At 40.1% G+C, this 14,781-nt stretch overlaps 1 protein-coding gene across 5 annotated transcripts in view; it reads left to right on the top strand.

Moving 5' to 3' along the window:
- The window catches only part of LOC120631404 (interferon regulatory factor 2-binding protein-like A), a 150,718-nt gene that overhangs the window by 131,972 nt on the left and 3,965 nt on the right, over positions 1-14,781 (top strand). For 3 of the 5 annotated variants that reach the window (XM_039900970.1, XM_039900969.1, XM_039900972.1), the window contains one exon: positions 14,638-14,725. In XM_039900970.1, the coding sequence (XP_039756904.1) occupies positions 14,638-14,725 (88 nt within the window). Of the gene's footprint in view, positions 1-5,805; positions 7,988-10,070; positions 10,305-10,829; positions 11,072-11,174; positions 13,774-14,637; positions 14,726-14,781 lie in introns of those variants that run through there. The other 2 variants (XM_039900974.1, XM_039900973.1) reach the window with 2 other exon arrangements.

Raw genomic sequence — 14,781 nt, 5'->3', positions numbered from 1 at the left:
TCCCCTCGTCCCTTTGTCTTTGTATCTACGCGCATGTCGATATTTTCAAGTACCCCACCTACCTAATACTAGATGTTATATGCAGTGAAGGGTGCAGTTTTAGCCCTTTGAGTTTTATAGTATTTTAAAATTATACTTTTAATAACTTCTAATAAAAGGGTACTATTTCTAGTTTACCGTACATTGTTCCCTGATATTTATTGATCGTTCGCTGTTTATGAAAATGATAAACATTCTTATTTAATCGAGGAAGTCTCAACTCATTGCTCAATGAGTGAAGGATTTTCTGAATAAATAAAGCTGAGGTAGAAAGTAGTACGATGGTCGGAGGACTGTTGGAAGTGAGATTCCAAGGTGGAAACCCAGCGCTGGGAAATGCAGCGTTGATAGACCAACAACCAGTTGAAAAAACAACATCACATTACGAATTTTCTGGACTTGAAAACCTTTGAATTAGGATCTCTTGGACGTTAGAAATATAGAAAATCCCTATAAAACTGTTTATCATGGGGAAATGTCATTATAAAGATGATAACAATGTCTATTAAGACCAAATCAAGAGAAAATATCTTCAAGGAATTGCGTAGTTCATAAACGTGGCTACATCATTATGGTTTGTTATGGTATGTTGTTTCGTTGTCATAGGGATCACTTAGTGTACCAAATTAAACATTAGCTAGTATATATATAAAAAGAGGAGATTGAAAAAAGACAGACAAAGCGACATAATTTCCGAAAATTACTCTTGCGTCGGAAAGTAAAAAGACAAGATTTTTTTAAATACTTCTCTTTGAAAATGATCTTTACAAAATATATACTAATAAGTTATATGTAGTTACTATCTAACGCATAGCAGAATGTATCTATTACATTTTTTGTGTAGCTGAATCTTTGTTGCCACCTACGCAACGTAAATAAACACTGACACGTGTTGGGAGTTGGCCCGAGCATGCGCCCCCGAGGGCTCCAGATCGATCTCCCGTCGCCATCTAGCCAGCTATAGATATATATCGAGCGTGGAGGGCTGGGCGGGCTAATAGCTTGGAACAAAAGACTCCTTGATTGAGTGCCATGCGGAACAAAGGACCGCTGTATTACCGTCGATTGTCCAAATAATAACTAGATAATGAGATGGCCCGACAGGAGAGCTGCTTGAAAAATGCGGCACTAAACTACGGAAATTAAAATGCGGCACTAAACTTATAGAATACCCTAATTCTACAACAGATGATAAACGATCGATAAGAAACGGCTGCAAAGACGCTTGGTTTCTTATCGTTGTATACCCGATTAATTTATGTAAGTAATGGTAAGTCCAACACTCGTCAAAATCGTAGTTCTTCTTTCATTTGTAGTTTAAATTTAAACGCCTAAAATAATGAGGGTAAAAAGCGAATTAACATTGAAACACTTGATGTCACCTTGATGCCATACATTGACATAGGTGGTAGAGTGGTAGATGAACACAATGGACAATAGACGATGGTATATTCAATAGTGGTGCAATAAGAGAAGCTAATGAGTTGAAAGCTTTTGCATGGATGAGAGTGGAAGAAGAGGTTTTGTTAAGCCTGTTAAATGGTAGTATAAGATTAGGGCAAGAAGCCCGACATTAGTAGTGCAGGAACCATATAGAAACCAACAAAACTCCAGTGGATTATTTTCAATCGTAGTATTAAAAACAAAAAGGACAAATTAACTTATCACTCTCTAGTCATCAAAACAATAACTGAGTAAAATCGTGAGTAGTTTCCCAACAATGATTGCTTTTGTCGGTATAGCAAATCGGAGCGAATAATCAGGATTTGCCAAGCGTTGCATGTTTCTGCGAAAAAGAACGGAAGGCACTCGAAAAGTCAGGCTCATAAACAGACTGACAACACTGAATGGTCTTATGGGAGTTCAAGTTTTCCTCGACAACAGTCCGCTCAATAACTTTAAGTATCATCATGAGGTTGAAAACATATCTCCGTAAGCTGAGAAAACTGTAATTATAGGCATATGTTCCACGTTTTTAACTTCCAAATCTGCTGTAACGCCGACAAACCCAAATAATTATACGTAACACCCACTATAGTCGATCTTACGTAAAAATTTATTACGGAATTCCATAGACCGTCCGCTCCAGAAAATCAATAACGTTCCCACCCTCTCTCGGGCGTACCGCGCCATTACTTCGTCGCAACCTGCTCGTTGGCATGTAAAGTACTGATCATTCGAAAACTCTGAATGAGCAGAACTTTGCTAGGCTATACGTTTCCTGATCTTTTAGTAACCTATTTTGTAACATATCTTTCTATAAATTGGTTTGATCCCTTTTAATCCCTGTATCGTCAAAGGTATGTCGGTTAACATTAAAACTGTTAGCAAAAAAAATATTTCAGGAATTTTCTTCGTTTTTGTCTCTATTCCGTTTTTCTCTAAAATCTTCTCCATAAAATAGCATTAATTTAACAGTACAGTGGTGATGATATTATACAACAAAATATCGCAATTAATTTAGACATATCTTATGGACATATAGAGTAATATCGCTATGAAAGATAATTGGATAATTAATATAACCTAATTAAAAATAAGGACTTTTTACTTGTACGGTAATGGATTTAAATAGTCTTTGACTTTGCGCGACTGTTTTTTTCTAAAACCTTATGTTGCCTGGCCTATATGTCTGTGCCCTCTAAATATATGTAAATAAACATGGCCGACGCGTGTCGATTGCACAGCGAGAGATGGCCACCACGCAAGCGTATTGCAGGCGTTGTTACAGCTAGTTCAACGCACGGTTAATAGTCTACCATTTTCAAGAATTCCAACTGTTTTAATAACCTTTGAGGGTTATTTATTGAGATCGGAAAATTAGTTCTCGTAATCCCAGTTCCACAAGAAGTTGTTTATAGTGTATGGATAAAATATTTTTTGGTGCATTTAAATCGATATCTGTTGCACGCGTTCTTTTTCCGCTTTTAAATACAAACAAAGAAACAAAAAACTTTCGCATTTCTAATATTAGTAAGGATATCTATTAACGATTGCTTTTTTTTTATTACAGAATGTGCTCATTTCTGCACATTCTTCTTTAAAGCAATTGATCGCCCTCAACTACCTTACGCCCAATTAGTTATCGATATGTAACTAAACAAAGGACAAAGCCCACACTGATATTTCCAATCTTTTAAATACAATAACAATTTTTATTAAATAATGAATTCGTCGATTGTAATATATTTGATTAATAACCGTGGTTTTTATTTATATTAAGAATTAACAGGTCTCTAATTTTTGCAAATAATAACCTCACTTAAATCGATATTACTGATTTGCTGTCGTTTATGATAATTTTATCCTGGAACCATAATATTTTATGTAATAAGTGTTTTAAGCTTCTTATCCTAATGTAATGGAAGCGACCCGTGCCTTTCCAGATGTGTATTAAAGTAACATATTTGCAAGTCTAAAATTATATGTATGGATTAATTGCTAAAAGATTTAGGGGTTATTATAAAACTTAAACTGAACATCACAAATAACTTCTGTACCTCTCGCAGACTATATTACAATGTCAAAAGTTTCCGTCCGATTTTAGTAAGTAGATTCTACGTTTTTTTTTTCGTCATAATCGAAAATCATGCTTTATGAAACAATCTGATAGAAAAGTGCCGATCAGCGAACAAAAAAAGCATTTTATTCTCTAAACCGATGCATTTCCGGGTAAACAATAAAATTGACACAGACAAGCTACCTATCACATAAAATAATTATTATAATAAAACTGTTTGTAATCTAGAGAGTGACGCACGACTTCGCGCAGGCACACATAATATAATAGTTACGAAAAACAATTAACTGATAAGATAAAAGGTTTACTTTGTCTCGCTTGTCTGATAAACATACTACATACCTACATGCTTAAAATTCCAACAAAAGCAATGACAAATATTGTTGTAAAGTTGTACACGAATTTGCTGGATGATAGAATGCTTTCCTTTTTTATCTTACTCCAGATCCAAATTATCAATATATTTTTGTAGCAGTTGCAAAGCTTTTTGACAGAGCTTGAAGAGAGGAAGATGGAAGTAGGTACATATTTCCGTACAAAGATAGATACATATATTACTTTAACAAAGGTAGTTTCGTTTCGTTTTCAAACCGATAGTTCAAACCAAATTACGTACTACATACCTACTGAAATTGCTAGTGCGACAAAAAATAAAATGTGCACTAATAAAGATGATGATGATTTTTATTTATGTTACATCTTTGTGAAACGATGAACCTTTGTCTACAAAATATAATGGTTGATAAGTAGGTACTGAGGTTTTTTTTAATACCTACGGTGGCTTCGCTTTCTGGTAATAGGATTCTCCTCAGAGCTTTGGGGGACGGATGAAAGCTTAACTGAGTTTAGCTTGAAGTGATTGTCACAGATACATTAGGATTTTAAATATTCTATGGATTTCTGTTATACCTAGGATTTTTAGAAAATTTTGTGTGTGCTTAAAACTTAGACGATTTGGTTTATCTTTTTATCATTGCAATACGTTTCTTAAATATATAAGAACGTATAAATTAAGTTACTGAACTTACGATATTTTAGTAAGTAGGTATTCAATGTTGAACTTCCTTAGTTTTGGCTTGTTTTTATCCAGAGTAATATCTGGGGAGTTGCAACATTTATTTGTTTACCCACTCCTATAATAGGATAACTGATGAATAATGACTATGTAGGTATAATATACGGCGTCAGTATACTTCTACATTGTCAGATATAAACATACTACTGCCATGATTCACAGAAATGATCCTCTGTAAGACTAAACGCAAAAATAATGCAAATTACTGTCGCAGCTACCATGAGAATTTTTATTCTCATGGCCCTGTCTCATAATCAAATTTGATAAAATACGATAGAATTAGTTTTTAGAATCTGAAGAGTTTTGTAGTACCTATCGACGTATCATATAACCTACTACTCATAAGAACTCCTGCTTTATATGCAGTCCTAATCTATAATCCTGTATCACTATTTATATAGGTACTTCTAATAAAACCAAAGCAGATTAATGATAGATGATGAAAGGAAGAATAATACCCAGAACCAATTCGTTGTAAACTTTGTAGTATTTGGTACCATAGCACTCGTCATGTACCTGACCGCATAACTGTTTTTCCCCGATCCTACGCATACAAAAACCGATGGGCCTTATTATTGTTAAAACACAACACAGCGACAACATTGCGGTGGATGCGATGTTGCCGCGCCGCTCGCTCGGCTGACTCGTCACGTGACGTCACATCTCAAGATGGCTGCCACACCGGTTTCGTTACCCTCCCGCTCCCGTCTTCCAGCCGAATCCGATCATGCTAAACGACTACGCGACTCTGATAGTAATAATAATTTAAAAACACATCCGCCAGAAAGGAACAAACTATTGAGTGTGAATCGATTGAAATCTAATGCATCAAGCACGTCGGTTATACGCGATAGCACTAATTGTTATTCTATAGCGGTAGCTGTTTACTTTCATTGAATAATATCGGTTCCTGTAGCGGAATCTATGAGTTTCTTTAATCAATATAGCTTAGCTGGCCTAGGTTATTTTGAGATTGGATATACATTCAAACTTTACCATTTCTATATTTCTAATATCAATAATTGACTTATTGTTTTGTAAAAACAAGATAATTTAAACCCACCTACATTATGTTACGAAAGGTAGGTAACCAGATAACATCTGTCAATTTTCGATTATTATTGAAATATCGAGGGTAACCTACAATTTTAACGACATCGTCAGACTCTCGAGTCTAAATCAACGAACTTTCGAACCGCTGCGTATTACCGGGTCTTCTCCATTTTACGTATCCTTAGTGGAATGCATCGCACTGTGTTGGCAAATCTAAAAGCCATAAAAGAAAAATAAATCCTTGTTTATAATAATTTCACTTGTGTAGTGCATCCAATTAAGACGGTTTTGTGAAAATTAAGTGCGCTTACCCACATATTTAATACTAAGCCATTGAAATGTGAAAAATATAAATTTATCTAAATTGCACGTGTTGGAAATAGGTGACAAAATGTCTGATTCTTCAAGATATTCTTCATGGTTTGCTCTAGTAAATGATCATCTTTCTAAAACAAGCTTAAAGTAAAATGGTGGCAGTTCAAGTAAAACATCGCTTAATATTGTGCTTGACAGTGCTTCAGACTCATTGGCATCTTGGTGGACTCGTCCAAGAATGCTCTTACCAAATCTTAGCTCAAAAGATAACTCAATTAGAAAAATTCTAGATCAACAAGTAGCCAATATGCTTAGAGCTAAAGAAAGGGAACTGGAAGAAGAAAAGCAAAACTAGAAGATGAAATGAAACGTCTGTATTTAGAGAACAACAAGAATTCCGCCATTGATTTAATTAACAAAAGTTAACTCCTACCAAAGTGGAGCTGTTATTCCTATTGAAGTTTACAGATTGTGATGAGGTAGAAGAGAGAGCTGGAAACTCGGACCCTATACTTCCATGTATAAAAGACATGTCATATATTTTGAAAGGGAAAGTGAAGATGGGAAAATGTTCTATATTTGCCAAAGTATTGACGTAAAGATAAAGAGATCCCTACAAAAATCGTTAGATTTGATTTCACACCGTCACCTTGTGATATAATAAAAGAAAATTTAAGAAAACAGACTTCATCCAAAATTTATGTAATGGACTTGACCAAGTTTGTCTAAATATTTCTTATGTTATTATTTTCTCATAAACCATTCTTTATTTACCTAGCTTAGATATAGATGATCATTACCATTATTAAATCATGATAGGACCTTGTTATTAAATCCCAAACATAATGCATGGATATGCGTTTTTATTTACAGCGGTAGTAGGTACCTACAATATTTTGTAATGTTAGTGCATCTGCCGGCTGGCTGCGCATGTATCGCGTTCATTATCGCACTACAAGTACTGTGGGGTGATGCAGGGGTGGCGCGCGGCGTGCGGGACGCATCCGCGTCGGGCTAACGGCTCGTCCTCGCCGCGACGCGGTGCGCGCGCTGACGTCACCGCTCGATAATGGCCGCCGCCGCCCGACCCCCCGCGGCCGCCGCTCCCGTCGCCGCGAGCTCAGTCTCTCTTCGACCCGCTAGCGACACGAGTGCCTCTACGCCAACCGGTCCCCGCGTTACATATTGTGATATCAGTGCTCAAGTGTACCATGGTGACAGTGTCTTTCTTAGCGAGTACAAGAAATCTGTGACAATTTTCAAGGGGAGTGACGACGGTAGCCGATCTCTCGCATACCGTACTATATTCGGCGGCGAGATGTCGGTGATGCAAAAGCGTCAGCACTGCTACTTGTGCGACTTGCCCCGCATGCCGTGGGCTATGTTGCACGAGTTCTCGGAGGCGGTGTGCCGCGGCTGTGTCAACTACGAAGGTGCGGACAGGATCGAGGTGGTCCTGGACACGGCGAGACAGCTGAAGCGTGCACATGGATTTCAGGAAGGCCGTGGTCCGACGCACGCCAAACCTGCGCACAGGACACCGTTAGAGGCCCATCAGAATGGCGCCGAAACGACATCCAGGGGACAGCCAGCACCACCGGCGCACCACGCTCCCACCACCGCATTTACTTTACATCACTCACGACCAGCGACGAATGCAGGACTGCTTGCAGAGTACGGAGGTCGCAGGGAAGAGCATGAAAATAGGCGGATGGCACATTTGCCTCTCGCTCATATCCCAACTCACAGAACAGCACAACTGGCTCCAGGACTAACGCTTAAACGACCGTTAGATGATGATGATCACCAGACTCATCATGAGCCTACGAAGAGGCTTCTGGAAGAACACTCACGACCACCGCTAACTCGGGGTGATTCTCTTCCCGCCGTCTCACTCGCTGCTGCGTTTGCGCCTGAACGGGCTTTCAAACAAGAGAAACATCCACTAAGGACACCTTCTTTTGATGCTTCTTTTAAAACTAATGGTAAGTTTTAACTATCACACTTACAATTTCATTCTGAAATTATGTAAAAATGTTTTAAAACGTAATATTATTTAAATTTAAAAGTATAGAGAAGCAAGAGGGTGATAGAAACAGCTTAGGCCCTAATTTATTATTTTAATTGTCGCGTTTGCTATCGATGAGAACGATCGTTGTTAGTACAATTCAATACAATCCTATCGGATTTTACAATCTGAATACCAACAAACAGATTAAAAGATAGAGGTACTTAACTTGGATTTGATTCAGGAACGTAAACGCACCAATACGTTTTCTTCTTCATTTTAGTCATCTACATAACCGGTTTTACCGCTTGTTAATTTAACAACAATTGACTATGACAAATAATGATATTAACGATTTAAATAACATTAAACAGGTGATCATGTATTCCGAACACTATCTACAGCTAACTTATCGACAACTTTCTGAACAACGCGCATGATGTAACGCAGTTAAAATGTCGTTGTTTACTAATAACAGTATATATTAACAATTTAAAAATAGCTGTAAATGGAAGTGTAAAAGTCACGCTTGTTGCGATAGTGCTGGTGATAGTAAAGCCGTACCTACGTGTAGCTAGAAAATGTTGGATGTTTTGCGCAAGCGTTCGCCAAGGGACTCAAATCTAGGTAGGTGCATTAACTCGGTCCATAAATACAGAACCGGTCGGACTGGTTGAGCGTTCTCGAAAGCGAGCCCGCGGCCTCTCGCGCACACCAGCGCGCGACGTGTCGTACGAGCCACCAACACCCACGTAGTGCGAACTGCGAACGCGCCGTGAGATGCATGCACGACAGCGGGCGGCGCGGCAACGTCGCGTGACGACATTTTCGCTCGCGTACGTATGTTAGGCCGAAGGCGAAAAAATATAGCGCCTGCCTACGCTTGGCAGAGTTGCCCGACCACATTCCGCTGGCGTGTGTGTAGGGAGCGCGCCACGACTCGCAGGCCAAAAAGGTCGCGTGACGTCACCGCCATATGGGCCGCGCCTGTCAGCCCGCTGCCCGAGTCCCACCATCACTCACGCCCTTTCGCACGTTACTCCAATAAATTATCTGTTTACGTTCCATTTCACTGCGACATGTGACGCTAAGTGTTTCACTCACAACACAATACAGAGCGTGTTCATTTTCTTCCTCCCTCGTATGACAGCCTACATACTGGCCAGCATTTCGATCTATCTGACATAGAAATTCGCAGAGGGTATCAAGGTTTTTTTTTAAAGCTTTGCTCAGTTCTTTCACTCCACTTCTATCGCTACATCCATTTCCAGCTGTAGCCATTTTGAAAACGTTTCCAGCAAAAATTAATAAAGCTTGATCGGCAAATGCACATATGGAAACTAGGCACCCACCTCGGTAATGCGATGTTTGGCAACGCCGCATTCACGATTGGAACCGTGCAAGTGTGCCACTCGTACATACTACCATACTTACCTACCCGTCTGCTGCCTCAGTTAGCCCAAAGACGCAGCAATGACACATCGAGGCGCTACGTAAGCGCGTATTAACACACAATGCTATTTATACGACGTATGACTATGTGCGTGTGTGTGAACGTGTGTTTACTATCCGGCGGTCCACAAGCGATGTGTCATCCAACATTGAATGTGAGGTTATTCGGGTGAATTGAATTAATGATGTCGTCGACGACACATCGAAAGCGGCACTTTGTTTTAGGCATTCAGATACTGAGCAACGAACTGTTCATAGTGCCAAAAGTAGTGCAGATGATGCCAAATGAAACTTGCTGAATGACGCATTTGTACGCAAAGTTTGAAAATGCCATGTGCACGAGTTAGGGTAGCATGCTTTATTTCATAATAGAATACACTATATTGCAGAGTAATAAAACGTCTAGAAGCTAGGAGTCTTGTATATTCCGTAACTTATCAATTCGTTATGATTAAAACGAAAGATTTTTAAAACATTTTTTCATAATCAATTAAGTTTTCAACTTTTAAAATAAAGGGAATGTCCGCAAATTGATAAAAAAAAATCCTTTGATGCTTTGAATTCACGATTTGAAATCCTGTCTTACAAAAAGTCTGCAATTTGTTCAGGGTACGCCAACAGCGCTCCACTCACAAATGGCTCGGCAGGATCGCCTCTGGGCCGCACAGCTGGATCCCCGCCTGTATCAGGCGCAGGTTCTGGGCCGTCTCCCATGGCCGCTCTCATGTCAGTGACTGACACGCTGCCACCAGGATCCCCACGATCGGCTGGAGGATCACCGCCTCAGCCTCCGCCTCAGCGGTCAGCTAGCCGGTCTAGCCAGCATTCGCCCAACTCATCAGGTATGTTTACATTGTGACACTAAATCGCACTAAACAACTTGGAATTCATGAAAATTCTACCTGAACGTTGCTCAATATGTATTTGTTATGAAACCAAAAGTACTTTTTTGTAGATAATTGAGAAGTTTAACGCATGCACAGGACAGTCGACAGCAATTACTATGTACTGTTCCCAATTATTAGGAGGATTAAAGCGAATTCAAAAGAATTAAGAAATATTTGACTTTGATAGGATACTTCAACGTCGTGCCATCCTGTTATCGCAGGATTATTGGATGAGCTTTAAGGAGTTGCTAAGTAATGAACGTTCAATGAATATTTGGAATCGTTCAATCCGTTTATCGTGACGTTAGTACCAGCTGTGGGTCGGACTCGGGCGGCGCCCGACGCCGGCGTGCGCCCGACGACCGCTCGCACCCGTGCTCCCAAGCTACAGTCTGCTGACTAGACATGCGACAGCTCCTAACGCGTACAGTAAACCATTAGCTTAGCAGACGGTAGCTCAAGTTGTCCTCCGTCCGGCAGGGTCGAACGGCGGGCGGCGGTCGTCGGGCTCGCGGCACGTGTCGTCCACCACGTCGGTGTCGTCGACGGAGGCGGGCGAGGGCGCGGAAGGCGCCGCCCCGGCGCCCGCGCCGCTGCTCAAGTGCACGCTGTGCCAAGAGCGCCTCGAGGATACCCACTTCGTGCAGTGCCCCAGCCAGCCGCACCACAAGTTCTGCTTCCCCTGCTCGCGAGACTCCATCAAGCGGCAGCAAGGATCTGAGGTGAGCTTCTGACTTTTCGCTTGCACAAATATATTGTCGCTTGTCGCTATCAAATGTTCGGTTATGTAATGAACCATATTAATCCCAGTTTCGTTGGTCGCAGGTGTACTGCCCGAGTGGCGAGAAGTGCCCCCTGGCGAATTCAACCGTGCCCTGGGCGTTCATGCAGGGCGAGATCGCCACGATCCTCGGCGAGGAGTTCAAGCCGAAGAAGGAGCGGGAGACTTAAGGCAGCACAGCGCCGCCCGACTTTAGCTCTTGTCCCTCTCGCTGTTGAGCGCAGAGGCGTGGTGCGGAGAGCGCCCGCGGCCGCAGCGCCGCGCGCCGGCTCTGTTGGGAACGTGTCCGTGTCGAACCGATCACTTGTATATACCTTGTAAATAAGTAGGCTCTGTCGGCACCTCGCTCGAGGCCGGCATTCGGATTGGCTTCCCGCGCGATATGAACCGTATTCAGCGTAATGGATGTGTCACTGCACTGGTTGCCATCGCGAGACGCGTCCGAGTCGGTAGCGTTAAGTGTTTTAATGCGATGTTAGTATTGCAATATTCTGAATATAGTACATATCTGTTTTCGAAGATTTTACGATTTCTGTCTTTATACGTTGGGAGAGTCGTTCCTGGAAACGTTGTATTTTTATCTGAAGTGACTAGTGACTCCCGACGCGCGTCGTATCGGGAGAAGGGATTTCTTCGGATGCCATTTTCTTAGTTACCTTTAGGTCCCGAACCATAGTTAACTTGGCATTTATTTATATTGTGATTCTTATACACTATACGAGTATTATGCGATATAATTATGATCATGACATTTTGTGTAGCCACGTACGGCCTGTAAAACGTAGTTTCGGATAATGTAAGCGCGTTGCGCATTGTACAGATATTAGCTCGATGTATATTTGTATTTATTACATTCGGCGCATGAGAAATAGTGTTGTTTTGTATTACGAAGCGATTTATTCAGAGTGGCTCGAGTTCCGTTAGTCTTTCATTCGGCGACAAGGTTCGGTCAGGAGATGACTTTAGTTTAGTTTGGCGGTGGAGAGGCGTTACGGCGTTGTGTTACGATTGGAGATCATTCAAAATTGTTGTTTTTCTTGTTTGGCTCTGGGAGCTTTCGAGGTTGGTTGTCGCGTAGGGTAGAGGGGCTCCACGCGGAGCGGGCTGGTGGCCGAGGGGCCGCAGTATTAGCGGGCTCGCTTGTGCGCTGAGGCGCACCTAGTCATTTTGTGAAATGTCAAATCGTCAGATCCGCGGGCACGCGGCCGTTATAGGAACTCTTAAAACTCGCTGCTGTATTTGTATAAAGTGAAGTAATTATCATTATATTATTATTATTATATATGTCATAATGTTATACAGTTTGTAGTGTGTCAATTTCGAAGGCTATCAGATGACGGCCGTTTAGCTTTGAATTTTGCTTTCGCACTTTTACTTGGCTTTGAACCTAGTTTGTGAAGCTTGTGTTGAGTTTTCTCGCGATAGGAGCCGATAGCCGGCTCAGGGGTCTACTTAGCGGCAGGCACTTCACGGTCTGATCGTTGAACTGTCGTTTCGGTGTACGGGTTGAGACCGAGCGCCTTCGGTTCTTATAGTTTGTCATTATATATGCCTCGTACAGTGTGTTATCTGTAGTGTCATATCCATAAGCGAGACGCAGCGTGACTTTAAACACTGCGTATTTACTGAACATTCAATCAAATTGATATGTCCTTTATTTATTTTAGATATTTGTGTACATATACGTACGTTGTATATACTTCGTCTACTTGTAAATAATATAGATATCGTGGAGCGGCTAAAATGCCCAGTCAGTATTACTAAGTACTGTGAACTTTGTAGTTACTTATAATAGATCACATTATTTTGTCACATGAAACTAGTATTGACGTTTCTTTATCATCACATGTAACTGTTCAATTAACAATGTATTCTAGTATCGCATGCATTTTATCATTCTCGGGTCGCATCGTACCACTTGCATAATTAAACTCACAATATCTGTTTACAGAAATAAATAAATATTTATTGTTTTTGATGTAATTAAAGAACCGTTAAATGATAGTTACTCTGTACTATATTGATGTTTTTAATAATGCTTTTTATATTGTATTATTTTTTATTAACAAGCATGCATAATATTGAACTTTTTTGGGCTATCTAAGGTTCTTCTGATAGATTTCGAAATTGAATGTAGTATCAGTGGAATTTTGCCCGAGCTCGGGGATATAACAAAATAAAATTCGTATGCCAAAGTGTGGCAAATAGTAAAAGTTGTAAGCACAAAATGTGCATCTTTTTTACGCCTCTGAGATGTTGAATGTTTTCTGTGTTGGAACAGAAGAGATCTTGACTTTTATGTTTTCAAAAATAAAGTTGATGATTTTGTAATTACTCAAATAAATGTAACACAGTAATAAAGTTGTTTTATGGTGTTTCGGGGGCATACTATAACGCCCCTACTTTATACTATTGTTATTAGATATTAAGATGAAACTTTTGTGATTCGATCGATGTTCAGATGGCATTTAACATCTCAAAGTGTTATAGTCCGCCTTTATCAATAGGCTTGTATGTAGATTGACGGAGAGTCATCCAAATATTATGAGACTTGTATCTTTCTTACTGTAAGCAGCAAATGAAATGCTTTGATTAAGACGTTAATGTAAATGTTGGTGAAATACAATTGATGTGATTTTGTAACAATGACCTTTCATTTATAGCTCAACCTTATCTTTATTCCCAATATTGAATTAAAAATAACCCCGAATAATAAAATCTCACTTTATGGATTTTCAGCTGTTAAGTTTGTTAAAAATTACGGTTGGGAATATTTGCTAAAATATTTTCGCCTTTACTGTCCGGTATTCTCCGGGTATGAAATAACTAACTACTAAACTGTACGATTGGATCGCCAGTTTCCTTAAAAGGCGTATCATCAAACATGCTGTCGATGGCTCTCTGTTGACAAAATTTTGCAAAGAAAACTTACAATGATGCCGTGAATTCATCCAACAGCCATTACAACAACCAGCAACAACCACTCCAACTTGACTGTTGATGTTTTAGCCCCAGGGGGTGTACAATACGATTCCCAAGGTAGATGTTACGATTATGCATAAAAATGTAAACTACTTTCTGTAGACGCTTGCACTATATTATCCAAACTATGCAGTGATCTTCAGAGTTGTTAATCTATTAAAATGTTTTTACTGGAAGGAGAATACTACCATAACATTTGAAATCGCACGGTTCGTCTTGGTTGGTGAGAAGGTAACCATGGGTGAAGGAGACACCAGCACGGGCTAGCATGGGCTAGAGACATTTTCACAACGGGGAAAGAACAAAATGTTTATCTCCTCTCTGTGTGGATATAATCAGGTGATAAACTTTTGACTCCTGCCTTGCCGTGCAAACCAATCCACGACAAACACCGTTGCGTTATGGAGTTTCTCCATAAGTTAAGCTAACTCAATCGTAGAGTCCTCAAACCTCAGAGCAAATAGTTATAAACATATTGATATAATATTCAATAAAATTAATGATTATTTAATTCATTGTCAACAGAACGCAGTGGAGAGAGGATGCCGGAGCCGCTGTGTCTGACAAACAGATGAGACCCGCAGTTACACCTTACCCAGTCGATCGCTATTTGGTAAGCTTAACTTTAGAGTTATTATCATTATTTTGTGAATTTTCTTAAGAAAATGT

This window comes from Pararge aegeria, chromosome 18, assembly GCF_905163445.1.
Source record: "Pararge aegeria chromosome 18, ilParAegt1.1, whole genome shotgun sequence".
In the NCBI taxonomy this organism is placed as follows: Eukaryota; Metazoa; Arthropoda; class Insecta; order Lepidoptera; family Nymphalidae; genus Pararge; species Pararge aegeria.
This window is presented reverse-complemented; position numbering and strand designations above follow the sequence as displayed.